The sequence below is a fragment of the Nyctereutes procyonoides genome, unplaced genomic scaffold (assembly GCF_905146905.1).
Source record: "Nyctereutes procyonoides isolate TBG_1078 unplaced genomic scaffold, NYPRO_anot_genome, whole genome shotgun sequence".
NCBI lineage: Eukaryota > Metazoa > Chordata > Mammalia > Carnivora > Canidae > Nyctereutes > Nyctereutes procyonoides.
Window position 1 is genome coordinate 2,618,516 of NW_026575043.1, and position 27,442 is coordinate 2,645,957.

The 27,442-nt window shown below is 43.9% G+C and overlaps 7 protein-coding genes and 1 pseudogene across 7 annotated transcripts; 3 read left to right on the top strand and 5 right to left on the bottom strand.

Moving 5' to 3' along the window:
• Positions 1–1,193: 1,193 nt before the first annotated feature.
• On the bottom strand, positions 1,194–1,751 carry LOC129507861 (histone H2A type 1-E-like). The gene is made up of 2 exons (XM_055322606.1): positions 1,725–1,751; positions 1,194–1,589 (listed from the first exon to the last, which is right to left on the bottom strand). The coding sequence occupies exons 1-2, from the start codon at positions 1,749–1,751 to the stop codon at positions 1,194–1,196; spliced, it is 423 nt and encodes a 140-aa protein (XP_055178581.1).
• Positions 1,752–1,861: 110 nt separating this feature from the next.
• LOC129507671 (histone H2B type 1-A) lies at positions 1,862–2,260 on the top strand. The gene has a single exon (XM_055322250.1). It carries the CDS (start codon positions 1,862–1,864, stop codon positions 2,243–2,245), a length of 384 nt encoding a protein of 127 aa, XP_055178225.1. The 3' UTR covers positions 2,246–2,260.
• Positions 2,261–7,088: 4,828 nt separating this feature from the next.
• LOC129507669 (histone H3.1-like) lies at positions 7,089–7,819 on the bottom strand. Its single transcript, XM_055322248.1, has one exon. The coding sequence runs from the start codon at positions 7,544–7,546 to the stop codon at positions 7,127–7,129; it is 420 nt and encodes a 139-aa protein (XP_055178223.1). The 5' UTR covers positions 7,547–7,819; the 3' UTR covers positions 7,089–7,126.
• Positions 7,820–8,212: 393 nt separating this feature from the next.
• LOC129507670 (histone H2A type 1-E) lies at positions 8,213–8,842 on the bottom strand. The gene has a single exon (XM_055322249.1). It carries the CDS (start codon positions 8,840–8,842, stop codon positions 8,450–8,452), a length of 393 nt encoding a protein of 130 aa, XP_055178224.1. The 3' UTR covers positions 8,213–8,449.
• A 296-nt stretch (positions 8,843–9,138) lies between these two features.
• Positions 9,139–13,386, top strand: LOC129507672 (histone H2B type 1-C/E/F/G/I). Its single transcript, XM_055322251.1, has 2 exons — positions 9,139–9,561; positions 10,365–13,386. Exon 1 carries the CDS (start codon positions 9,172–9,174, stop codon positions 9,550–9,552), a length of 381 nt encoding a protein of 126 aa, XP_055178226.1. The 5' UTR covers positions 9,139–9,171; the 3' UTR covers positions 9,553–9,561; positions 10,365–13,386.
• An 11,250-nt stretch (positions 13,387–24,636) lies between these two features.
• Positions 24,637–25,020, bottom strand: LOC129508377 (histone H2B type 1-A-like). The gene has a single exon (XM_055323355.1). The coding sequence runs from the start codon at positions 25,018–25,020 to the stop codon at positions 24,637–24,639; it is 384 nt and encodes a 127-aa protein (XP_055179330.1).
• A 313-nt stretch (positions 25,021–25,333) lies between these two features.
• Positions 25,334–25,744, top strand: LOC129508378 (histone H2A type 1-H). The gene has a single exon (XM_055323356.1). It carries the CDS (start codon positions 25,349–25,351, stop codon positions 25,742–25,744), a length of 396 nt encoding a protein of 131 aa, XP_055179331.1. The 5' UTR covers positions 25,334–25,348.
• Positions 25,745–26,998: 1,254 nt separating this feature from the next.
• On the bottom strand, positions 26,999–27,114 carry LOC129508456 (small nucleolar RNA SNORD22; annotated as a pseudogene).
• Between the last annotated feature and the right edge of the window lie 328 nt (positions 27,115–27,442).

Here is a 27,442-nt window from a genome sequence, read left to right on the forward strand (position 1 = left end):
CTTTTGTATAAGACTTGCATTTGGCTGCTTTCCTGTTTTTCAGTTGTTTCTGTGGGTTATTACTCATATGTAGTACTAAAGGATCAAGAAAATATTTGCTTCATTTTCAGTGGTTAAACCTTTTGAAGAAATCAGTTCCTAGTATTCTTGAATAATTGATAGAAAACTGTCTTATCACATTACTGACTCTAATATTGCTACTAGTATTTTACCATCAAAATAGTATTAGGGGGCACTTGAGTGGCTCAGTCTGTTGAGGGGCCCACTCTTGGTTTCTGCTCAGGTCGTGATCTCAGGGTCCTGGAATTCAGCCCATCTCCAGGCTCTGCCATCAGCAGAGAGTCTGCCTCAGGATTGTTTTTTGTCCCTCTGCTCCTCCCACCTACTCTCTAAAATAAATATATATATTTTTTATGGCATTGGGCATTTCTGAGATACAACTAACACACTAAGAAATATACCCCATACCCATTTTTACTGTTTTTCACATAAATAGTAGGTGTGAGATATTTGTGCCTTTTATCTTTTGGCTAATTAACAAGTCATGGTTACAGATTTCAGGAGATGGAAGAATCCTAGAACTCTTGTAAGGAGATCCTTCCTTATACAGGCACTTGAAAAAATATGCATGCTGATTTGCTACTTGGCTGACCTCCTGTAGGCATGCTCTACAAATCCAAGAGTTGAGTTTACAGATCTCCTTCCTTTGCTTCTAATCTGTTCATGCTCTACCCTCATGAAAATGCAAACCTTAAAATAAGACTCTACATCTTTACTTTTTCATGGGGATTGTGTTGTCCCTACGGCCCTAAACGAAGTTTGCTCTTCTCCCAAGAAGAATGGCACTTCACCCCAGGACCTGCTAGATGGCTGTGGTCTACTCCAAAGGCCTAAAAAGATTCCATCACAAGTTCTGTTGTAAAAAGTACTGCACATTACAGTGAACTACTTCAGAGGCCTCTGTCACCAGTAACTAGAGAATTTTCAGTCCTTTTGAAAGAGTTGTGGTTGATTAGATCCTTAAGTGTTGGGGTTGAATCAGTTATTGTTCTAAGTTTTTGGTAAACGTAAGTTTTTTTTTTTTCTCAGAAATTGTGAGTGGCTCAGAAAAGAGCCTGTGGTTCAGTGTGGGTTTGTTTCCCCTCCACTCCAGAGGCTGGGGTCACCCGCTAGGCTTTAGTGCTTGTGAGGTGTTACTTCCCCTTGGCCTTGTGGTGGCTCTCGGTCTTCTTGGGCAGCAGCACGGCCTGGATGTTGGGCAGGACGCCGCCCTGCGCGATGGTCACGCGGCCCAGCAGCTTGTTGAGCTCCTCGTCGTTGCGGATGGCCAGCTGCAGGTGGCGCGGGATGATGCGCGTCTTCTTGTTGTCGCGGGCCGCGTTGCCCGCCAGCTCCAGGATCTCGGCCGTCAGGTACTCCAGCACGGCCGCCAGGTACACCGGCGCGCCCGCCCCGACCCGCTCCGCGTAGTTGCCCTTGCGGAGCAGGCGGTGGACGCGGCCCACCGGGAACTGGAGCCCGGCGCGCGACGAGCGCGTCTTGGCCTTGGCGCGAGCCTTGCCGCCCTGCTTCCCGCGTCCCAACCCAGCCTAAGAACTGATACATTATAACGGGAAAAAAAATCCGTTAGGGCTGTACCTGGCCTATTTATAGTCTGACGGTAGGTTGTGAATTGCTATTTGATTTGGCTGATAGTCTACCAATCAGAATGTTCCTGGAATCACCTTATTTACAAGCACACCCCTACCCATAGCCCAATCAGATGTTGGCTGCCCACTACGTCATTGAGCGCTGTGCCTATAAATACCACCTTTGGCGTCCTGGAGTGCCAGTTGTTAGGCTCACTGGAGTTTAATCAGTGATGCCGGAGCTGACTTCGAAGGGCACTATCATCTCCAAAAAAGGCTTCAAGAAAGCTGTAGCCAAAACCCAGAAGAAAGAGGGAAAGAAGCGCAGGAGATGCCGGAAAGAGAGCTATTCTATCTACATCTATAAGGTGCTGAAGCAGGTGCACCCCGACACGGGCATCTCGTCCAAGGCCATGGGCATCATGAACTCGTTCGTCAACGACATCTTCGAGCGCATCGCGGGCGAGGCGTCGCGCCTGGCGCATTACAACAAGCGCTCGACCATCACGTCCAGGGAGATCCAGACGGCCGTGCGCCTGCTGCTGCCCGGGGAGCTGGCCAAGCACGCCGTGTCCGAGGGCACCAAGGCCGTCACCAAGTACACCAGCTCCAAGTAAACGTGCCAAGTAAGCGTCTCCTTCCCAACCCCAAAGGCTCTTTTCAGAGCCACTCACTCCTTCACGTAAAGAGCTTTAATACTGAATTGTAATAAGGAAAATCTGCCGAAGTTAAAATGTTTATCTCCCTCAATTTCATATTCCCGTTGTTTTCTCTGTAGCCTTTTTTTTTTTTCCTTTTTTTAAGTTTATTCATGAGAGACAAGCCGAGACCTAGTCTGAAAGAAATAGGCTACCTGAGGGGATCCTAGTGTGGGACTGAGTCCCAGGACCCCGGGATCATTACCCGAGCCAAAGCCAAGTGCTCAACCACTTGAGCCACCCAGGTACCCCTCAGTAGTTTATTTTGCTGGAACAGAGATGGTCTCCGCAAGTGCAGAGCAGAAAAACTTCCTTTGCAAACTAAGACAGTTTGAGCTACTGCTCTGGGTTTAGGGTTTCAGAAGATGGAATTAACTCCGGGCAAAGCTTTTGCCAGGGCTTACAGCTGAAAAATTTTTTGAGTTGTGCGGACGAGTTGAATATATAGGCATCCTTTATAGACGAACCTGTCCAGAGTGTATACTGTTTGGTGAGTCTGAGGCTTTGTTTAGCAGAAAATTGGATACTGTATACTTGGTAGGTTGAGAAACTAATTTCATAGTAAATGGAAGAGGTTGAGGAAGACTTCCTGAAAAGAAAGACTATTGAATTACTCAACTGTGGCTATTCTGCAAGTAATAGAAGCATTCAGGCCTCTAGGATTTGTAAGAGGAAGAAGGGAAAGCAGCAAGAGCAAACAGCCTGGGAACAATGCCTCATTGGAGAAATGTCAGGCAGCCAGCAAAGAAGCCAGGTTTGGGTAACCTTCCCTTAGGAGGCTTGATAGGAATCATTAACAGAATACAATTTCAGCTATAGATGTACAAAATACCTTGAGATTAATCTCAACCACAGCACTTCAGTTACTGTCCTCACTTTTGACAAGTCCACCCTTACAGGCATTTCTCTGTTGGATCATGGAGTGTGGGGCAGGCAGGGTGGTAGTTGGTAGTTGGTATTCCAGGATCATAGATCTGAATGTGCCTCAAATTCTTGCCTAAAGGACGTGTTGAGTGAAAGGACTAGAACTTCTGAGTTTATTTGTTCAGGTAGTGAGTGAGAGCCTGTTAAATTTCAGAAAGTGAGATACTTGGGAAAGAGTGAGCAGGATAAAAACAATCCTTGACCTCACAGGGTTCCTACTCTAGAATGGACATTTAAATAGTAATCTTACAGCCTTAACAGAAGGGGTAAGCCTCTGAGGGTCACTTTAGCATTGCCAAAGCTGAATGGATTTATCTTGAAAAGCAATTCTGGAAGGAAGGTGGAGCAAGAGACAATGATAAGGAAAAAGACAATAAGGAAAGGAAAATCCATGTGCAGACAAAGATGCAGAGTTTGTATTTATGGACTATAGTTAACAAGGGCGAGGTATTTATATATTCATCTGGTTCACAGGAATTTTGTAGAAGTCCTAGTGCTGTACCTTACTAAAATGTAAGATCTTACTGAAATGTAGAAAGGAATGCTAGGATAGTAAATCTTGTCCATTGATCCTCTTAAGGACTATTTTTTATGTACACCTAAGAGTTAGTATTAGATACACTTGGAAGTGACCAACAACCTAAAATAGTCACTGGTTAAACTCGATAAAAGTCTAGTTCTCATGCTCAGGCCTGGAATGGGGACCTGCTCTCCTTAGAGAACTCCTCTCCCTCTGTGTGCAACGTGTGTTTTCTCTATTATTTGAGAATATTCTCAAATATATTCTGCTATGAAAATCTACAGAGGACCAAGACGAGACCAACTAATCAGATGAATAAAACATAAGAAATGTTAGGTAGGTAATTCCTAAGTAAGAAACTTCTAAGAAGTGTTGAATAGATAAACAAGGAATTTTATGAGATACAGGCATAATTGAAAAGCTATATTTACCAAAAATCATAAATTAGTGCCTGGAAGACATGTTTCACATAGAGAAAGTAAGTAGAGCTTGTGGGCTTCACAGAGATAGCACAAGACGAAAGAACCAAGAAGCGCCAGATACTTGTGAGACACCAAATATTTGTGAGGTATTCAGTATTTATGTAGTCTTATATTGTCCACCCACTGGTGACTTCTGCTTTAGCCACATTTGCCGTCTGCAGACAACACCGACATAAAAGGCGTGGCTGCTTGGGATGTAACTGTCAGCCTATAGGGGAGGCCTTGTGCATCAGAAATGGCCTGCCTGGTGGTAATCTGGTATCTGAAGACATTAAGGTCATTTCCTACAAGTGAATCTAGCTGTCAGTCATATCATACCCCTTCCACCTTGTAGTCCAAGATGTCCACTCCAGCTACAGCTATCTTGTTCACTTTCCATCCTGAATGAAGGAGAAAAGGATAAGGAAACACCCCCACCATTTACTGAAGTCCTGAGGATGCCATAAATCTGCCTTTGTTAACATACCATCAGCCAAAAATAGTCGATGGCCACACTGGCTACAAAAGAAGCTCAGGGAGTTTAATTAGTGTGTAAGAAAGGAAAACCCATTTCAGGGGACAGCTGTGTGGTAGTCCCTGCCATAGCTACTATGTAGGTAATTCCTACCTAAGTGGATAATTACAAATATTATCAATAAGACAAGAGGGAAACTGATGAGTTCTTACATCTACAGTAAGACACTGGAGTTTCCTGGTACAATACAAATGAATTGTAAATATTGGCAATACTTGCTTTAGTTGAGGAGAAAACAAAATGATACAAGTCTAGTTAGGAGCACATTTTCCTTTTCAGATGAACGATGCTCAACACAATTGGGAATCCTGATTGAGCTAGGTGGAATCAGTACAAGGCTTGGGAGACCAAGAAGACACGATGGAAAGTGGAGGAAGGCTTCTATATGGTCAGACTTACAGCCTGTGAATAAAGTCAGGCTGAGTTGGGAGTCCAGTGATAGCCAAAGTATTTTAAAGGACATTCCAGCCCAACAATCTAGTAGACAAGTCCCAGTCCTACCTGCCTCAGTTTTGGCTTTTAGGTTCTTTTTTATCTTGGTGGATTTTCTCAATTCATTCAACTCATTGTCTCAACTCATTCTTTATACACTGAACCTCCTAAAGACCCAGTCTTGCCTTTTGTTCTAAAAAACTCTGCTCTCATTTCAAAATGCCCAGACGTGTTCCTCAAAGCCTCCCGTGTCAGGAATACCTACATCACTCAACTCTATCTATCATTCTATCAAAGCACAAAGGTGAACCAGGCATGGTCTCTGTTATCCAGGACATGAAATATTGTCTCGTAGAGAAAATAATAATGTACGCAACTACAAAAGAGCAATAAAATATGCTTAAAATTGGAGGGATTTGAGGCCCAGAGCTTGGGCTGAAATTTGTTTCATCGTTTACTAGCTAGGTGACCAGAGGCATGGTGTGGAACTACTCAGTTTGTTTATGTACTTTCTTCTGAAAAATGATGACAGTGATTATTTGGAACCTCAGATCTCTTTGTATCTTAAATAAATTATCACGTAGTTAATACTCTTTCCTTAGCTACTGGTGTCCTTGAAACAGGCTGGCAAACCTCCATGAGATAAACACTTAACCATTCCTGCCCTTGCCTCTTGGATCACCATCTAAATTGGGTGTGCTCAAGAACATGGAGTCATACTTTTAAAAAATATTATAAACATGTGCATCAATACTGAATTTACCTAGAAACTCCAGCCTGAGAAAACAGAAGACAACCCTGGTTCTATCTAGTTGGTCATCAGACCTGTGGCCATGACCCCGAATTTTCTACCAGCTTAGGATCTGTTTAGTCACAACTGTAGCTTCTCTGTGGAATGATCTTCTCACAGGTGTGTGCACACCTGTCTCCTGTCTCCCTCTTGGCTTCCTGCCTCGGCTCAGTGGCGTCTTAGTGGTGAAATCTTCCCCACTCACCCTGTTTAAAACCACAACCCTCTACTACCCATGCCTCCACTATCTGGCAGTCCTTAATCTTTTGGCCTGTTCTCTCTCTCTCTCTCTCTCAAAGATTTTTTTTATTTATTTGAGAAACAGAGAGAGCACATGTAGGCAGAGCAGCAAGCGGAGAGAAAAGCAGGCACCACACTGGGCAGGAAACTGGACACAGGGTGGATCCCAAGACCCTGGGATCACTGCCCAGAACAAAGGCAGACATTTAACCAACTGAGGCACCCAGATGCCCCAATCCCTTTAATCTTGTTACCTACCAAAATGCTATATTTATTTCCTGTCACCCACAAAGAGGGTATCCGTGAGCTCCACACAGGGTACTTTACCCATGTTATTCACTGCTCTGTTTCTGGCACCTAGAACAATGCGGAGCACATAGCAAGCACTCTAGTTTTTGATGGAGGGATGAAGTAAAATTAAACTATGCAGAGAACATGCAACAGTCATCCATTCTCTAGTACCAGAGATAAAATCCACGACTGAATTATTCTACTGTGTGAATAGTTCACCTCAGTTTCTTTATTTGGGCTACTACTTTTATCAAGTCATGGGAATTGAGCAAATTAAAGTTTCAGACATGAAGTCAAACATGTCCACATAGCTAGTTTTGCAACGGTCATTGCCCAAACTTGCGAGAACTTACACCTGCACCTTACATCTGCACATAGGGAGAGGCTGAAAGGAGGGGCGGAGGACACAACTGAAAGCCCAGGGAAAGAGCAAATGTCACGTACCAAACCTCCATCTTTTAAGAGCTCACCTTAACACCAAGAACCAACTTCAAACAGGTTTAAAAAAAGACTCGAAATTGAGGGGACACAATTACAGCAATTTTAGAGAAAAAGTGGGTGGCTCTTAGAAGAGCCTTTGAGTTTAATTCAATCAGCGGGGGAAGCTTTACGCCCTCTCCCCGCGTATGCGGCGCACCAGCTGGATGTCCTTGGGCATGATGGTGACGCGCTTGGCGTGGATGGCGCAGAGGTTGGTGTCCTCGAAGAGCCCCACCAGGTAGGCCTCGCACGCCTCCTGCAGCGCCATGACGGCCGAGCTCTGGAAGCGCAGGTCGGTCTTGAAGTCCTGCGCGATCTCGCGCACCAGGCGCTGGAACGGCAGCTTGCGGATCAGCAGCTCCGTGGACTTCTGGTAGCGCCGGATCTCGCGCAGGGCCACCGTGCCGGGCCGGTAGCGGTGCGGCTTCTTGACGCCGCCGGTGGCCGGCGCGCTCTTGCGGGCCGCCTTGGTGGCCAGCTGCTTGCGCGGGGCCTTGCCGCCCGTCGACTTGCGCGCCGTCTGCTTCGTGCGAGCCAAGACAACCATACAGAAACGTAAACTGACGGAAGCAGTCAGCTGCTGGTTCTGACCTTATTTATAGATCAGTCGGGTTCGTAGGTCCCGCGCTGTTATCTAATTGGTTCTCAGGTTGCTTTCCTGAGACATGATTGGATTGCCATGAAGGATTGAATATAGAAACATTATTTCGTTACATTTATTCCTAGTTTACTTGAAATTGAGGTCATAAAAGCGAGGTTTCACTTAAGAGTGGATTTGAATGTACTTAATTGCTCTTTTTGTAAAAAGCCAGAAAACGAACACAAAATATCTAGTAAGAGGATCCCTGGGTGGCGCAGCGGTTTAGCGCCTGCCTTTGGCCCAGGGCGCGATCCTGGAGACCCAGGATCGAATCCCACGTCGGGCTCCCAGTGCATGGAGCCTGCTTCTCTCTCTGCCTAGGTCTCTGCCCCCCCCCTCTCAATGTGTGACCATCATAAATAAATATTAAAAAAAAAAAGTCTAGTAAGAATACAGTCGGCCGTAAAACTCAAAAAGCCCGCCCTTATATATGTGATTGGAAAGGTAATGGTTCTTTTCCTCCTCAGTTGTTACGTTTTAGACTTTCGGACCGTAACTTGAATATACCACATACACAATTACGAACGTTTTTATATGTAAGCTAAACGATTTCAACATGGTTTCGATTGCCATCTTTGTCATTTACCTACCTTATGCCACTACGCTAGGTCCTTCAACACTTGAAATGAGCACTACGTAACAAGAACTGAATCAAGAACATAACAAGAACTGAATCACTTCTTAAACAGAGAAATTTTAAAAATCACGTCACCTAGGGTTTTTAAGTATCCCAGCGCTTTCCACAAAATATGGGTGGCTCTGAAAAGAGCCTTTCATTTACGGGATAGGGGCTGCTGGGTTAGTAAAGTTTCACTTGCCCTTGGCCTTGTGGTGGCTCTCGGTCTTCTTGGGCAGCAGCACGGCCTGGATGTTGGGCAGGACGCCGCCCTGCGCGATGGTCACGCGGCCCAGCAGCTTGTTGAGCTCCTCGTCGTTGCGGATGGCCAGCTGCAGGTGGCGCGGGATGATGCGCGTCTTCTTGTTGTCGCGGGCCGCGTTGCCCGCCAGCTCCAGGATCTCGGCCGTCAGGTACTCCAGCACGGCCGCCAGGTACACCGGCGCGCCCGCCCCGACCCGCTCCGCGTAGTTGCCCTTGCGGAGCAGGCGGTGGACGCGGCCCACCGGGAACTGGAGCCCGGCGCGCGACGAGCGCGTCTTGGCCTTGGCGCGAGCCTTGCCGCCCTGCTTCCCGCGTCCCGACATCAGGAATCTCAGCACACTGCAAGTGGTTGCAAAAGCGAAAGCGAAGTCGAGCACCTTTTTATAGCCCCTGTTGGGCGCGAAAAAGAAGGTTTTGCATTGGTTACGGTTGCGGCTTTATCTTAACCAATGGAAATGCAACTTTCGGATTCTCGCGTTTTGATTGGGCAGAACTGATTTCTGACGTTAGTTTGAATAGTCACCAATCAGACACAGGACTTTAACTTACACCTAATTTGCATGAGAGGTTCTATATGAAAGGGACCAGCGGCACTTTGCTCACGCTTCACTTTCTTTTCTTTTCTTTGAGGAAGGTCTGTTTTCTCTCCATCATGCCCGAGCCCGCCAAGTCCGCGCCGGCCCCGAAGAAGGGCTCCAAGAAGGCGGTGACCAAGGCGCAGAAGAAGGACGGCAAGAAGCGCAAGCGCAGCCGCAAGGAGAGCTACTCGGTGTACGTGTACAAGGTGCTGAAGCAGGTGCACCCCGACACGGGCATCTCGTCCAAGGCCATGGGCATCATGAACTCGTTCGTCAACGACATCTTCGAGCGCATCGCGGGCGAGGCGTCGCGCCTGGCGCATTACAACAAGCGCTCGACCATCACGTCCAGGGAGATCCAGACGGCCGTGCGCCTGCTGCTGCCCGGGGAGCTGGCCAAGCACGCCGTGTCCGAGGGCACCAAGGCCGTCACCAAGTACACCAGCTCCAAGTAAACGTGCCAAGTAAGCGTCTCCTTCCCTAAACCTAAAGGTTCTTTTAAGAGCCACCCACATTTTCCAAAAGACTGTAGGCTCTTAGTTGTAATATATGTGGGTAGGTCTAATGACCTAGAAACTGTTGGTCCAACAAGCAAACAGATTTCTTCTGATTGCAAGGTTTATTTTGCTCACACCATCCACTATGTTTGAGAAATAAGGTCTCAGTGCTTACTTGACTATCTTTTAGTTCTTAATACCTTACTGCTTTGTTTATGCATCTACAGCATTTTCAGTGGGACTTGAGATCTAGGTGAAGCAATTCAGAGAAGGGAGTTATTTGAACAAGTTCAAATGTGTCCTCCGGGAGGTCCTTCCAAGGGCTACGAAGGCCATGAGGCATATGGCTTGCCTTTCTCCAGAAAACCTTATTACTATAGAAGTACTTTGTATCAGATGACAGCAAAAGGAGCCTAGAGCTGTGGAAAGACTACAGCCCTTAGGACAGTCTAGGGTGGGAGCATTAGTTAGAGCTGTTTTGCTTCCTCTTTACATTGGCTGTGGTGTGTGAAAAAAATTCCTGTAGGTCAGGCTAACTGCCCATAAGCTACTATTTGAGGCCCAAGGCCCAGAGTTTCTTGGTCTGATTTCATCTAAACATTTATTCCAGTTTCTAATCTGTGCTATTTGTTGAGAACAGGTTCACAGAATGTGTGGAGATCTTGCTGTGTCAACTATAATTCACACTAGAACCCAATAATCTGGCTAAACCATCAATTGGCAAACAAGTAACAGTAATAGAATTAACTTTTTTTCATAATTTCTTACAGGTTATAATAGAGTTACTTTGTTGGACCCTGGCTCACGGGTGCCAACGTGGCCCGGTGGACGCCCCAGAGACCCAGACCCCAAACAGGCAGATGCAATTAGCAAGAGGGTTTATTGAACGTTTGCGCAAACGGGCTCTCCGAGGAGGAAAAGAGCCCCGATTAGCAATTACTGGGATCTTTTAAAAGGCAAAAGAAAAGAAACTGCCTAAAGACAAAAGAACCGCGGGAGTCGCATGGCCTCCAGGTTGATTTTGGGGAGGGTCAACATGAACCTATTCAGGGACATTCCAATCAGGGTGTGGGGAGGGGGGGGAACGGTTTTCTTATTGTAAACAGAATGCTTTTAGTTGCTAAAATTTCAGGAAGAAGACTGGATGGGCTGCCTCTGGATTAGGGCTGGCCCTACTTACAAGGGGGGAGGTTTCTTCAACTTGTTTTTTGTTTTGTGATTGGATCGTTAAAATTGAGTTTGTGCCCTGAATTACTGGACTCGAATACCGAGATGTTCCAAATTGTAGATACTGGCAATACAGTATTTATCAAAATAGGATGCCCAGTATGCAAGTCAGAAGACTGGGGGTACAAGATCTAATCTGTCATAATCATGTAGACTCTTCTGAGCCTACAAGCATTTTAAAAAATCAGCGAAAAAGGCGAAAGAAATTAACAAAAAAGAAGGGATCAAATTATTACTACTTCCCAGAAAACTGTAGTCAGCTGGAATCCTCAATTTGACTGTTAACTTTTATTTTTATTCTTCCCTTTTTAAAAAGACTTAATATATATACATCTTCTTTACAAAAAAATTAAAAGCAAACTTTAATACCATTTGATTGAATATGTATAGTAAAAATTCATGGGAAAAAAGGGTCACATGCTTCTATATATAGTGAGACAGTCCCTGCAGAACCTCTGGATGCCTTAGCTGGGAGTCCTTGAAGGAGCTAATAGATGGTACATCTGTGCCAAATTGTATAGGAAGGAGGCATCATCTTCAGTCAGGGGTCCCAGCTGCCCTGATAAAACCTCATGAAACAGCACAGGTCCCACATCTTTATCAACTTCTGGAGTTGAAAAGTATTGTTTTTCAGGCTGGTTCTTTCCCTTAGCAGCATGTATTTAAGATTTATCCATTTTTGTTATGTGAATTGATATCTTGTTCTTTTTTATCACTAAGTAACTCTTTTGTATGGCTATACCACAGTTTGTCTATTCATTTACCTATTTCAGGGGATCTTGGTTGCTTCCACTTTTTATCCATTGTGAGTAAAGTTGTTATAAGTATTTGTGTGCAGGTTTTGTTGACATAATTTTTAAACAGTTGGGTAAATATCACCAAGAGCACAATTGCTGGGTTGTATGTGTCCCTTTATAAGGAACTGCTAAACTGTCTTCCAAAGTGGCTGTGTCATTCAGCATTCTCACTAGCAAGATTGAGAATTCTTCTTGTTCCATACCCTTGTCAGCATTTGGTAATGTCATGTTTTAGATTTTAGCCATTCTGACAGGTGTCTAATAGCTTACTGTTTTAATTTGCATTTCCCTAATAACAGTTATGTTCAGGATCTTTTGATATGCTTATGAGCCATCTGTATATCTTTTTGGTGAGATGTCTGTCCATATCTTTTGCCTATTCTTTTCTTTTTAAGATTTTATTTATTTATTCATGAGAGAGAGAGAGGCAGAGACATAGGCAGAGGGGAAGCAGGCTCCATGCAGGGAGAGACGCTCAACTGCTAAGCCACTCAGGTGTCCCTCTTTTGCCTATTCTTTCATTGGGCTTATTTTCTTACAGTTGAGTTTCAAGCATTTCTTAAAATATATTCTAGATACAATCCTTTACACATACATGATTTGCAAATATTGCAATATGAAATGAAAGGCAGACTTTTCATTCTCTTACCAGTGTCTTTAGCAGAGCATACGTTTCTAATTTCAAAATATTTTGAAATTAAATGCAAGCCACATTATAATGAAATATATTGCAAGTCACACAAATATTGGCTACATATGGCACTTTAAGCTTTCCAGTAGCCACATTTAAAGTAGAAAAAATAAACCAGTGAAATTAATTTTAACCAAATATTTTAATCCAATATGTAAAAAATGTTACAATTTCAACATGTAATAAAGGTAAAATTATAGCAATTTACAGTTTTAAAAATTAGGTCTTTGAAATCCAATAGGTATTTTATACTTATAGCATGTCTTAGTTCAGACTTGCAACATTTCAACTGCTCAATAACCACATATGGCTGGTCCACCATACTGGACACTATAGCACTAAATTAACTCTAGGCAGCCTAAACCACACTCCTTGCTCTAAACACCTATGGCAGACTCACAAATTTGTAACTGCAATCTAGGGCTCTCCATGAATTCCAAACTAGTAAATTCAACTGCTCTCTCAACATCACCATTTCAACATTGTGCAGCCACATCAAAATTCTCTCCACAAGGGTTCACAATCTCTCTTGACAGTGTTTTCAATCTCCATGGTTCATTGTATCCAAGCCAGAAATATGGTATTTTTTTTCCTTGTTAGCTCCTTTTTTGTTTCCACTTCAATCTATCTACAAGATATGTTGATTTTATTTCCTATATATTTTTGTTATCTGACCGCTTTTCACCTTGTCCACTGCCACCGTTTTTGTCCAGACCCTGTCATCTATCTCACATCTGGATTATTGTCCCTAGCTAGCTAGTCTCACTATTCTTAATCTTGTCTCCTTAAAATCCACTCTCCACTCAACTGACAAATATAGATGAGAAAAATTTTTGTTTTCACTAAACAATAACTGAAATTTAGCATTCCTTTCAATTATGAATACTGCATAGCAAACAGACCCGTCATACTAGCCATACCTGTGGCTATGTTGACATTGGAAATCACAGCCATATTCCTAGCACTTTCCTGTGGTTACAGATATCTCAAAATATTGTTAATGCTCACGAGAACCTAAAAAATATTATAATTGTTATTTTACTCTGAAGTGCCAATGAAGAAGCACAAATATAACTATATCAGACATTTAAAAATATTTTGAAAAAAATAAAAATAAAAATATTTTGAAAACGATTTCAATCTGGTGTTTTATTATTAAAGCTCATATTTTGGGGTGCCTGGATGGCAGAGTCTTGGTTTTGGCTCATGATCTGGGGTCCTGAGAGTGAGCCCTGTGTTGGGCTCTGTGCTCATCATGGAGTCCACTGAGACTCTTTTTCTCCCCACCCACCCACACTTTCTCACTCTCTCTCTCTCAAATAAATAAATAAATCTTAAAAGAAAAAAGCTCATAATTTATTGTATTTACTCAGATATTTATCCTAAGATCTATATAAGATCAACTAGACTTCCAAAGAAATCTATAGTACAGTAAGTTAAGAACCACTGTCTAAGGATTCCAGCAAACATCTTACTCATAAAGTATACTGGAGACAGTTAAAAAAAAATCAGACGACAGAATTATCCACATTTTATTATCCACATGGGGTCAGATGACTGAATTTTAGCTTTTAGACTGATTCCTTCCTCCAGGATGCAGACTCTCTGGCCACAGAGTCCTGGGATTGCTAGGCTGTCCCATTACATCCATGCATGAGTGTCTGTGTTTTTATCAATGAAACAATTTCTCACATTACTTCTGCTATCAAACCCCTATTGTGAGTGGAGATGAAGAGCTGAAGAACTTGTAGGTCAGATGGTAGCTAACATTATCTGGAAGGTGAATCTTTATGAGGAAATTCCATTTATCGGTTTCCCTAGGGCAGCTGCAACAAGTTACCACAAACTGAGCGTCTTAAAACAATAAATATTCTTTCACTGTTTTGGAAGTCCAAAATCAGAGGGTTGGCTCCTTGTGGAGACTCTTAGAGAGACTCTGTTCCATGTCTCTCCCTGGGCTTCTGGTGGTGGCCAGCAGTCCTTGGTGTATGGGCTTGCAGCTGCATCACTCCAGTCTCTGCCTGCCTCCGGCTTCAGATGGCCCTCTGTTCTGCATCTCTGTGTCTGTGATGTCCTTCTCCTTCTCTCATAAGGATACCTTAAATCCAGGATGATCTCATCTCAAGATTCTTTTTTTAAGATTTTATTTATTTGAGACAGCATGAGAGAGCATGAGCTAGAGGAGAGGCAGATGGAAAAGGAAAGGAAGACTCCCCACTAAGCAGAGAGCCTGATGCAGGGCTCCATCCCAGGAGTCTGGGATCATAACCAACTGAGCCACCCAGGTGCCCCTCAAGATTCTTAATTATGCTCTGTTTCCAAACAAGGTCACATTCATAGGTATGAAGGGTTAAGACTTGGACATATCCTTTTACAGGGCACAACTGAACCGATTACATATCACAAATTAACAAACTGCCCCTAAGTTTTAGCCTAACATCGATTCACACAAAATTTACATTATGCTATCTGGGCTGACGTGATTTATTGACTGATGAGTGGGAAAACAACTCTGTTTTGTTTGGGGTTGGCAGGTCCTGTCTCAGAACCTTTAGATTGCTTCTTGATGCCAGTGGGCTTGGTGACCTTGAGCATGTTGAAGTACAATGGTCTTACTCAGGGGTGGCAATTGTCTACTGTGATGATGTTACTGATCTAGGCATCCATAAAGCAGGAGGACAGGTATAGGGACGTTCTTAAGATGTTTCTCTAAGTAGTTATACTTTCAGATGTGGTAGAGGCAGTCTTTCTTGATGACTAATGGTCCTCTTTATCTTCATCTGGTCACCACGCCAAACACCATTCACCCTCAAACGGAGACACTGCCAGTAGAGGGGCATTTCTTGTTAATGTAGGTGGCCTCAATTGCCTCGTTAAGCATCTGGAACCCCAGACTGATGTTCTTGTGGTATCATAGGAGCTTCTTCTTGCCAGTTTCTCCAAGCAGGACTTCTTATTTTGAAAGATGGTTGGCTGCTTTGAGTAGGCAGGCTCACTCTGAATGTCTACAGTCTTCCTGGTCACCTGAGAAAAAGCTGGACTGAAGTAATTTAGACTAAATTACAGACCACACAAAGCCTATTTGGGGGCACCTAATTATCTCCCTCATTCATAACTGAGCGAGACCTTGTGAGTTTATGTCTGCATCACTGACTAGAAAGGAAACACAATGAGAGCAAGGACCTCCTCTGTCTTATTCTCTTACACACACACATTCACTTATTGAGCAAATGTTTGAAGTATAGAGGAAAAGGAAACACAATTTTAAAATCTTTTTTGGAAAACAAAATAAAGAGTAATAACAAAATGTAGCCACTTTCTCTGACTAGCCCTCCACTAAAGGGAGAGCCATACCTGCCTGCTGGTGCAGTACAGTGAGGACTTAAATTGGTCTGGCTCATTCTGGTTCAGCTCCCTGGGTTTCCTTTGCTCTGCATACCTCATGGTCCCATCTGAGATGAGACTGGGAAGTTACTCCTTTGAGAGCTGAACCAACAGAGGTCTTTCTCCTGTTCTGGGTTCAGAGGTATTATAGCTTTAGTGGAATTATACCATGTTGAGCACCTGAGCTCAACAGGCTCAGGTGCTCTGTCCTTTTTCCAGCACTTTTCTCACCTTATTGGCACTTATGTTTTCTGCTCTGTAGCATAGTAACACCACAGTCTAGAATTAACGAGAGACCACTAATACCTCTCCTGCTTCCAGGGCACATCTCAACCAGTAATCATTGCAGTGATATTAGGGTGAAGTAAACAGCTAGAGGTGCTTAGAGTGGGGAGCACCTTCAGGATCTGCTTTCCCCAGTTCCCAAACCCAACTTCACTGTATTTAAAGCAGAGCCCTAGCTCTGCTGTGGCCCTTTCCACAGAAAATTCTATCCTGCCAATCCTCTATTACTTGAGGTTTGAGATGCCAACAATAGGCAGGCAGCACCTTTCTTAAAACACACATTTTAAAAACCTGAAATAGCAATAACAACAAAAACCCCTGTGTTCTCACTGCTTTCCCATGGATTGTCTTGGACAAAAGCTTTCCTCTTATTTGTCTGATATTATGCTAGTCTTCCAAGGTCTCAAATCCATTCTGACCTCCTTTGTGCCACCAAGTTCCTGAAAGGTGGGTTCTTGGTCTGCATTTGGTCTGCAAATCTGATCTTAAGAAAGAATTTGACCAACTGCTTTGCTTTTCTAATAACAAATGTTTCCAAGTTCCTAGTGGAAAATGAAGAAATTCATATCTCTCAGCAACTCTTACATATTAACGAAGATTCAGAATATTTACAGAACCTGTGGGAGTAAGGGGAAACATAGCTTACAGGAAAAAAAGATAGTTTAAATGCTTACATTAAGGAGGAGGGGCAAGACGCCGGAAGAGTAGGGTCCCCAAATCCCCTGTCCCCACCAAATTACCTAGATAACCTTCAAATCATCCTGAAAATCTACGAATTCGGCCTGAGATCTAAAGAGAGACCAGCTGGAATGCTACAGTGAGAAGAGTTCGCGCTTCTATCAAGGCAGGAAGACGGGGGAAAAGAAATAAAGAAACAAAAGGCCTCCAAGGGGGAGGGGCCCCGCGAGGAGCCGGGCTGAGGCCGGGGCGAGTGTCCCCAGGACAGGAGAGCCCCGTCCCGGAGAAGCAGGAGCTGCACCAACCTTCCCGGGCGGAAAGGGGCTCGCAGGGAGTTAGAGCAGGACCCAGGAGGGCGGGGATGCCCTCGGGCTCCCGGGGACACTAACAGACTCCTGCGCCCGGGAGAGTGCGCCGAGCTCCCTAAGGGCTGCAGCGCGCACGGCGGGGCCCGGAGCAGCTCGGAGGGGCTCGGGCGGCGGCTCCGCGGAGGGGGCTGCGGGGCGGGAGCGCGAATCCAACAGCGCAGACCCCGGAGCACAGGGCGCCGGGACACAGCCCAGGATCCGGCCTCCCCCGGGACAGGCAGAGGCCGGGAGGGCCCAGGACAGCGAGGACGCTCCTGCCCTGAGCTGAGCAGATCAGCGGCCCCGCCCCGGAGCCTCCAGGCCCTACAGACGGAGAGCCGAGAGCCCCGAACCCCGTAGTTCCTGTGGAGGCTGAATCCAGGGCTCCAGAGCTGGCCCTGCCACTGGGGTTGTTCCTCCTGGGGCCTCACGAGGTAAACAACACCCGCTGAGCCCTGCACCAGGCAGGGGGCAGAGCAGCTCCCCCAAGTGCTAACACCTGAAAATCAGCACAGCAGGCCCCTCCCCCAGAAGACCAGCTGGACGGATCAGTTCCAGGGGAAGTCAAGGGACTTAAAGTCTACAGAATCAGAAGATACTCCCCCGTGTTTTTTGTTTGTTTGTTTGTTTTCTTTTCTTTTCTTTTTGATTTCTGATTGCTCCCCCACCCCCTTTTTTTCACCTTTCTTTTTCTTTCTCTTTTTCTTTTTTTCCCTCTTTTTCTTTTTTCTTTTTCTCTTTTCTTTCCTTCTCTCCTCTCTTTTTCTCCTTTTCCCAATACAACTTGTTTTTGGCCACTCTGCACTGAGCAAAATGACTAGAAGGAAAACCTCACCTCAAAAGAAAGAATCAGAAACAGCCCTCTCTCCCACAGAGTTACAAAATCTGGATTACAATTCAATGTCAGAAAGCCAATTCAGAAGCACTATTATACAGCTACTGGTGGCTCTAGAAAAAAGCATTAAAGACTCACGAGACTTCATGACTGCAGAATTTAGATCCAATCAGGCAGAAATTAAAAATCAACTGAATGAGATGCAATCCAAACTAGAAGTCCTAACGACGAGGGTTAACGAGGTGGAAGAACGAGTGAGTGACATAGAAGACAAGTTGATGGCAAAGAGGGAAACTGAGGAAAAAAGAGACAGACAATTAAAAGACCATGAAGACAGATTAAGGGAAATAAATGACAGCCTGAGGAAGAAAAACCTACGTTTAATTGGGGTTCCCGAGGGCGCCGAAAGGGACAGAGGGCCAGAATATGTATTTGAACAAATCCTAGCTGAAAAGTTTCCCAATCTGGGAAGGGAAACAGGCATTCAGATCCAGGAAATAGAGAGATCCCCCCCTAAAATCAATAAACCCGTTCAACACCTCGACATTTAATAGTGAAGCTTGCAAATTCCAAAGATAAAGAGAAGATCCTTAAAGCAGCAAGAGACAAGAAGTCCCTGACTTTTATGGGGAGGAATATTAGGGTAACAGCAGACCTCTCCACAGAGACATGGCAGGCCAGAAAGGGCTGGCAGGATATATTCAGGGTCCTAAATGAGAAGAACATGCAACCAAGAATACTTTACTTTATCCAGCAAGGCTCTCATTCAAAATGGAAGGAGAGATAAAGAGCTTCCAAGACAGGCAGGAACTGAAAGAATATGTGACCTCCAAACCAGCTCTGCAAGAAATTTTAAGGGGGACTCTTAAAATTCCCCTTTAAGAAGAAGTTCAGTGGAACAATCCACCAAAACAAGGACTAAATAGATATCATGATGACACTAAACTCATATCTGTCAATAGTAACTCTGAACGTGAACGGGCTTAATGACCCCATCAAAAGGCGCAGGGTTTCAGACTGGATAAAAAAGCAGGACCCATCTATTTGCTGTCTACAAGAGGCTCATTTTAGACAGAAGGACACCTACAACCTGAAAATAAAAGGTTGGAGAACCATTTACCATTCAAATGGTTGTCAAAAGAAAGCAGGGGTAGCCATCCTTATATCACATAAACTAAAATTTACCCCGAAGACTGTAGTGAGAGACGAAGAGGGACACTATATCATACTTAAAGGATCTATCCAGCAAGAGGAATTAACAATCCTCAATATATATGCCCCGAATGTGGGAGCTGCCAAATACTTAAACGAATTATTAACCAAAGTAAAGAAATACTTAGATAATAATACACTTATACTTGGTGACTTCAATCTAGCTCTTTCTACCCTCGATAGGTCTTCTAAGCACAACATCTCCAAAGAAACGAGAGCTTTAAATGATACACTGGACCAGATGGATTTCACAGATATCTACAGAACTTTACATCCAAACTCAACTGAATACACATTCTTCTCAAGTGCACATGGAACTTTCTCCAGAATAGACCACATACTGGGTCACAAATCGGGTCTGAACCGATACCAAAAGATTGGGATCGTCCCCTGCATATTCTCAGACCATAACGCCTTGAAATTAGAACTCAATCACAACAAGAAGTTTGGAAGGACCTCAAACACATGGAGGTTAAGGACCATCCTGCTAAAATATAAAAGGGTCAACCAGGAAATTAAGGAAGAATTAAAAAGATTCATGGAAACTAATGAGAATGAAGATACCACCGTTCAAAATCTTTGGGATTTTGCAAAAAGCAGCAAAAGCAGTCCTGAGGGGGAAATACATCACAATACAAGCATCCATTCAAAAACTGGAAAGAACTCAAATACAAAAGCTTACCTTACACCTAAAGGAGCTAGAGAAAAAACAGGAAATGGACCCGACGCCCAGCAGAAGAAGAGAGTTAATTAAAATTCTAGCAGAACTCAACGAAATTGAGACCAGAAGAACTGTGGAACAGATCAATAGAACTAGGAGTTGGTTCTTTGAAAGAATTAATAAGATAGATAAACCATTAGCCAACCTTATTAAAAAGAAGAGAGAGAAGACTCAAATTAATAAAATCATGAATGAGGGATCCCTGGGTGGCGCAGTGGTTTAGCGCCGGTCTTTGGCCCAGGGCGCGATCCTGGAGACCCGGGATCGAATCCCACGTCGGGCTCCCGGTGCATGGAGCCTGCTTCTCCCTCTGCCTGTGTCTCTGCCTCTCTCTCTCTCTCTCTCTGTGACTATCATAAATAAATAAAAATTAAAAAAAAAAGATTTATTAAAATAAAATCATGAATGAGAAAGGAGAGATCACTACCAACACCAAGGAAATACAAACGATTTTAAAAACATATTATGAACAGCTCTACGCCAATACAATGCTACGCCAAGCACTGGGAGCCTTTCCCCTAAGATCAGGAACAAGACAGGGATGTCCACTCTCACCACTGCTATTCAGCATAGTATTGGAAGTCCTAGCCTCAGCAATAAGACAACAAAAAGACATTAAAGGCATTCAAATTGGCAAAGAAGAAGTCAAACTCTCCCTCTTCGCCGATGACATGATACTCTACATAGAAAACCCAAAAGCCTCCACCCCAAGATTGCTAGAACTCATACAGCAATTTGGTAGCGTGGCAGGATACAAAATCAATGCCCAGAAATCAATGGCATTTCTATACACTAACAATGAGACTGAAGAAAGAGAAATTAAGGAGTCAATCCCATTTAAAATTGCACCCAAAAGCATAAGATACCTAGGAATAAACCTAACCAAAGAGGTAAAGGATCTATACCCTAAAAAGTATAGAACACTTCTGAAAGAAATTGAGGAAGACACAAAGAGATGGAAAAATATTCCATGCTCATGGACTGGCAGAATTAATATTGTGAAAATGTCAATGTTACCCAGGGCAATTTACACGTTTAATGCAATCCCTATCAAAATACCATGGACTTCCTTCAGAGACTTAGAACAACTTATTTTAAGATTTGTGTGGAATCAGAAAAGACCCCGAATAGCCAGGGGAATTTTAAAAAAGAAAACCATATCTGGGGGCATCACAATGCCAGATTTCAGGTTGTACTACAAAGCTGTGGTCATCAAGACAGTGTGGTACTGGCACAAAAACAGACACATAGATCAATGGAACAGAATAGAGAACCCAGAAGTGGACCCTGAACTTTATGGTCAACTGATATTCGATAAAGGAGGAAAGACTATCCACTGGAAGAAAGACAGTCTCTTCAATAAATGCTGAGAAAATTGGACATCCACATGCCGAAGAATGAAACTAGACCACTCTCTTACACCATACACAAAGATAAACTCAAAATGGATGAAAGATCTAAATGTGAGACAAGATTCCATCAAAATCCTAGAGGAGAACACAGGCAACAGCCTTTTTGAACTCGGCCACATTAACTTCTTGCAAGATACATCCACGAAGGCAAAAGAAAAAGCAAAAATAAACTATTGGGATTTCATCAAGATAAGAAGCTTTTGCAGAGCAAAGGATACAGTCAACAAAACTCAAAGACAACCTACAGAATGGGAGAAGATATTTGCAAATGACGCATCAGATAAAGGGCTAGTTTCCAAGATCTATAAAGAACTTACTAAACTCATCACCAAAGAAACAAACAATCCAATCATGAAATGGGCAAAAGACATGAAGAGAAATCTCACCAAGGAAGACATAGACATGGCCAACACGCACATGAGAAAATGCTCTGCATCACTTGCCATCAGGGAAATACAAATCAAAACCACAATGAGATACCACCTCACACCAGTGAGAATGGGGAAAATTAACAAGGCAGGAAACAACAAATGTCGGAGAGGATGCGGAGAAAAGGGAACCCTCTTACACTGTTGGTGGGAATGTGAACTGGTGCAGCCACTCTGGAAAACTGTGTGGCGGTTCCTCAAAGAGTTAAAAGTAGACCTGCCCCACGACCCAGCAATTGCACTGTTGGGGATTTACCCCAAAGATTCAGATGCAATGAAACGCCGGGACACCTGCACCCTTATGTTTCTAGCAGCAATGTCCACAATAGCCAAACTGTGGAAGGAGCCTCGGTGTCCATCGAAAGATGAATGGATAAAGAACATGTGGTTTATGTATACAATGGAATATTCCTCAGCCATTAGAAACGACAAATACCCACCATTTGCTTCAACGTGGATGGAACTGGAGGGTGAAGTAAGTCAATCGGAGAAGGACAAACAGTGTATGTTCTCATTCATTTGGGGAATAGAAGTAACAGTGAAAGGGAATATAAGGGAAAGGAGAAGAAAAAGACTCCTAACTCTGGGAAATGAACTGGGGGTGGTGGAAGGGGAGGAGGGCAGGGGGGTGGGGGTAAATGGGTGATGGGCACTGAGGGGGGCACTTGACAGGATGAGCACTTGGTGTTAATTCTGTATGTTGGTAAATTGAACACCAATAAAAAATTTATTTAAAAAATGCTTACATTATTAAGAAAGCATAAATACAGGCAGTTCTTCAGGTAGTGTGAAATCTTAAAAAAAGACAATGCAAAGCAATCTTAATAATCAGTGGGAAAAATCATTATTAGTCCATAATCTTTAAACATTTTTAACCAGGCAATGAAAAACTCCCTTAACTCTCTAATATAATTATAGAGGGAAGTGAAAAAAATTTAGGATATTTGTAATTTAAAATATTAAAGCCATTAAAGAGAATTGAAGTGTCATTTTAAAAAAAAACTTACTGAAAGTAGTTGAACACGCTCACTTTCTTGTCATCATGTAACTTTTGATAGAGTGAGCAACTTTTCTGTACCTTGCTGAATTGTCCTGTGTCCTTCTAAATTGGTATCAGCAGATTCCAACATTTTATTCTTTGTATTCTCAATGTTGCAAAATATCTTTGAGAATTCTTGTAGCATGAAGTCTTTTGCCAGTGTCATTTTCTCTGGAACATCTTCATCCTTTTTGACACAAACACTTTCTAATTTGTGTCAGCAAGTTCACCTTCACTGAGTTCTTCTTGGTCATGTGGCTGGTCTCTCAATAGTGACAATACCAGCAGTCCCAGTGCTTAGAAGTTTCTTCTAGAACTCCATTTATATTTAACTTGATTTCCACTTCCAGGATTATTTTTCATTTTTTTGTTATATTTTCATTTTGATGGCCAAATCCCTCTTTTGATGATCAATTCTTATCATGTAAATTTATCACTGGAAGACAAAGTGGCAACTAAAAGTACATGTTTTCTATTTGTGCATAAACGGGCAATGTATACAGTGTCTAGTAACCAACACATTTTAAAATAAGTGACGTGATAGGTCATATGACAGAACATGATGTACATTTGTTATTTGTGCAGTGACTTTTGAACCGAAGACCCAGCACTGAAGTTTGTAATTTATGCAACTACTCACTACTAAAATTTGAACTGTGTTGTTGGATAATTGGTTATTTAACTGGACTGTAATAACTGAAATTCACTTATATTAAAACTGTGCAGTGTGAGAATTGTCTATGAAGTAAGCACCCCATTAAGGAAGCTAGGAAAAATAAAAATAGTGAATCAGTGTAAGATGAAAGGTTAAATAATGAAAAACCTAGAAAAAAATATGTAGGAAAAAGAGAAGTGGCTAAACTTTTAAAAATCTTCATTACAATAAAACTGTAATGTAAAATAAATCCAAAAATAAATAGCAAATAAACACATTTTTAAAAATAAGAGATTAGCCAGTAATTGATGTGGTTTGTGAAAAGTGAGAAAACAAGCAAAAAAGCATAATCTGAGGTAAAAGCTGTGTCCGGTTTGGTCTGAAGACCTTTTTTTAAAGATTTTGAGAGAGGGCACAGAGGGGCAGAGGGAAAAGCAGACTCCCCCTGATGAGCAGAGAGCTCGGCACAGGGCTTGATCCCAGGACCTAGAGACCATGAGGCAAACTGAAGGCAGAGGGTTAACACACTGAGCCTCCCAGGCACTATTGAAGAGAGGTTTTTATTAGCACTCTTTTAGCCCAAGCAACCTTGAGGCTTTGGATATTCAGGGTAGCCTGTAGAGTGGTCGCAGTTGACAGGGATGTGGAAGCTATGTGCTATCTGCTGTTTGCCAGTCTTCCTTGGTTGACTGGGATCCCAGTTTAGAGATGCTGCTCTTAACAGCAGGTTACAGACCCTCCAGGTCAATTCCTGGAGGGAATTCCAGCTAAGGTATGCAAGATACTCTGCAGAGGTGAGCTCACTGTGCACGGAACGGCGGAGCATTTTAGTTTTACAATTTTTGTGTGTCCAGATATTTTATCAAGTGGTACAAAAGCTTATTTAATTGCAAAGTATATATACATTTGTAAATCACAAGTGCTTGGATTCCAGCTTAAACCACAAAGATTTTGAAAAGGCCAGCTACATCCCTTGTGAGCTGCCTTCCCACCAGCTACGTAAATATATTACAAATACTCCAGATAAATGTTTTTCAGAGAACTCTTGGAGAATTGCTCCGGATTTTGACAAGGTCAAGGTTCTAATGAAAAATACGGACACTTAGGATGGACATGCAGCTGAGCACCGTTGGGAAGAGTACTTGCATAATCAGCTTCAGTTACAAGTATGGCTATGCAAGTTGCACTGTTCAAACAGAACTAGCAGCTGAGCTTGGCACAATCTGTGACCTTTCGGAGGAAGGCCACAGCCCTTCTCCAAAAAGCATGTAAGGGGCTCTGAAAAGAGCCTTTGAGTTAGTTAGCTGTAAAGACGCTTACTTGGCGCTGGTTTACTTGGCGCTGGTGTACTTGGTGACGGCCTTGGTGCCCTCGGACACGGCGTGCTTGGCCAGCTCCCCGGGCAGCAGCAGGCGCACGGCCGTCTGGATCTCCCTGGACGTGATGGTCGAGCGCTTGTTGTAATGCGCCAGGCGCGACGCCTCGCCCGCGATGCGCTCGAAGATGTCGTTGACGAACGAGTTCATGATGCCCATGGCCTTGGACGAGATGCCCGTGTCGGGGTGCACCTGCTTCAGCACCTTATAGATGTAGATAGAATAGCTCTCTTTCCGGCATCTCCTGCGCTTCTTTCCCTCTTTCTTCTGGGTTTTGGCTACAGCTTTCTTGAAGCCTTTTTTGGAGATGATGGTGCCCTTCGAAGTCAGCTCCGGCATGGTGAGTGCTCAGCTCTAGCGTTACAGCTCTCTAGGTCCAGCTCTAACGGCTCGGCTCTCCCGTCTGCGCCGAGTAACCGAAAAGCGCTAAGGCTTCGGCAGAGCGGTATTTATAGGCACAGCGCTGAAGTGACGCACTGAACAGACACCGTCTGATTGGCTAGTGGAGAGTGGCGTGAATGTAAATGAGGTGATTCTGGCCAGGCCTTCTGATTGGCCAGATGGCCATCAGCCAATCAGAGAGCAACTCACAATCTATGGTCAGGCTATAAATAGGCCGCGTAGCGCTTCTGGCGGCTGTCGTCTTCCCTGGTAGATCGGCCTAGTGATGTCTGGGCGCGGGAAGCAAGGTGGTAAAGCACGTGCTAAGGCCAAGTCACGGTCGTCCAGAGCCGGCTTGCAGTTCCCGGTGGGCCGCATCCACCGCCTGCTCCGCAAGGGCAACTACTCGGAGCGGGTCGGGGCGGGCGCGCCGGTGTACCTGGCGGCCGTGCTGGAGTACCTGACGGCCGAGATCCTGGAGCTGGCGGGCAACGCGGCCCGCGACAACAAGAAGACGCGCATCATCCCGCGCCACCTGCAGCTGGCCATCCGCAACGACGAGGAGCTCAACAAGCTGCTGGGCCGCGTGACCATCGCGCAGGGCGGCGTCCTGCCCAACATCCAGGCCGTGCTGCTGCCCAAGAAGACTGAGAGCCACCACCACAAAGTCCAAAGCAAGTAGCACTTCCAAGTCCTGAATTCCAGTGAGTGATCTGAACGTTGTGAGAAGAAAAACCAAAGGCTCTTTTCAGAGCCACCCAAATGATCAGTGAAGGCTGTGCATGTGCTGCCATATATGTGATGTGTATACATGCGTGTACCTATGCCGTGAATCTTGGTAAGAATCCCAGCATACTGAAATGAGCGTTGGTTCTACTAACTAGGCTCTCCCCAAGCCTTCCTGGTAAGTGGGCAGAGTTAGGTTTTTTAAAAGGGTAGGGGTAGGAGCAGAGAAGCTGAAGCAGGCTCCAGGCTCTCCGTAGATCCTTATGCAGGCTTTGATCCCAGACCCCGAGGAGAAACCAAGAGTCCTTCACCTAAACCGACTGCGCCATCCGGGCTCCTGGAACAGCAAGGTGTTTAGTTACCACATACTGGAGTGAGAAACCACAAACTCTTAACCACCACTTCTCTTCTCAGCTAATGTAAACAGGTGACTTTTTAAAAATGTTTTTAGAAAAAGAGCGAGCCTGGGCATGCAAGAGAGTATGGGGGTGGGGCAGGAGGGAGAAAAGGGAGAAAATCCCGAGCAGGCTCCACACTCAACCCGAGCCCTACCTGGGCTTGGTCTCTAGACCCAGAGATCGTGACCTGAGCCGAACAGATTGAACCACCCAGGTGCCCTGCAAACAAGGCAACTTTAATGCTAGTATTTCAGTGAGTTAAGGACTATACTTAAGTGATGATTGAATAAGAACAAACAGGAGGGGACCCCTGGCTGGAACATGCAACTCCTCTTGATCTCACTGTTTCGAGTTCTAGCCCCATGTGGGTGTAGAAGTTACTTAAAATCTTTTTTTTTTTTTTGAAGGTTAAACTTTTATTCAGCAAGGCTCAATTACATGCTAATTTCCAGCTGGGTTGCACCAAAAGGGACTTAAAAATTTCCTTTTGGGGGGATCCCGGAGTGGCTCAGCAGTTTAGTGCCTGCCTTCGGCCCACTGCGTGATCCTGGAGTTCTGGGATTGAATCCCGCATCGGGTTCCCTGCATGGAACCTGCTTCTTCCTCTCTGCCTGTCTCTGCCACCCCCCTCTCTGTGCCTCTCATGAATAAATAAACAAAAACCTTAAAATTTTTTTCCTTTTGGTATCCCTGAAGAATTGGATTCCTGTTATATAAAAGCTTCGTTCTTTCTTTAGACCTACAAAGAAGTATGTACAGTTGACTTCACCAAATGATTTATTCCCTTTTCCCATATTTAGAAATCCCTTATGATCCCTCAGACAGTTCCTTCTGGAGCAAGCTTCCTCCTTTCCCCCAGCCAGCCCCAGTGGGTTCACCTTTACAGGCTCTGGGACTTACTTAATATCTTAAAAAAAAAGAAAAAGAAAAAAAAAGGCAGGACAAGTGAAATCTTGTAGCTTTAACTGGTGACAGTTCTACAGCACATAGATCTAACAAGGATGCAAGGTTTTCTTAAAATATCCTCTAAAAAGGAATTTCCTTTCAGACATGCTAGTATCATTCAGCATCCTGAAATCTTCGGACATATTAGTAAACCAAAACATAGCAAGTTAATCTTAAAATATAGGGCATATGTGAATATTTGATCTGGGTGGCTTCACACACTTTTAATATAAAGGAGAAAAATCATTTCTTAAAATGTAGAACAACATATATCAAAACAAAGGTTGGTGTGATGGAGAGATACTAATGTC

Excerpts from the sequence above, each read along its gene's own strand:
- LOC129508378 (XM_055323356.1), top strand. The coding sequence starts at position 25,349 with ATGTCTGGGCGCGGGAAGCAAGGTGGTAAAGCACGTGCTAAGGCCAAG.
- LOC129508377 (XM_055323355.1), bottom strand. The coding sequence starts at position 25,020 with ATGCCGGAGCTGACTTCGAAGGGCACCATCATCTCCAAAAAAGGCTTC.
- LOC129507670 (XM_055322249.1), bottom strand. The coding sequence starts at position 8,842 with ATGTCGGGACGCGGGAAGCAGGGCGGCAAGGCTCGCGCCAAGGCCAAG.
- LOC129507672 (XM_055322251.1), top strand. The coding sequence starts at position 9,172 with ATGCCCGAGCCCGCCAAGTCCGCGCCGGCCCCGAAGAAGGGCTCCAAG.
- LOC129507861 (XM_055322606.1), bottom strand. The coding sequence starts at position 1,751 with ATGGGTAGGGGTGTGCTTGTAAATAAG. Across the intron at positions 1,590-1,724 it reads GGGGTGTGCTTGTAAATAAG|GCTGGGTTGGGACGCGGGAA; the intron begins GTGATTCCAGGA and ends ATCAGTTCTTAG.
- LOC129507671 (XM_055322250.1), top strand. The coding sequence starts at position 1,862 with ATGCCGGAGCTGACTTCGAAGGGCACTATCATCTCCAAAAAAGGCTTC.
- LOC129507669 (XM_055322248.1), bottom strand. The coding sequence starts at position 7,546 with ATGGTTGTCTTGGCTCGCACGAAGCAGACGGCGCGCAAGTCGACGGGC.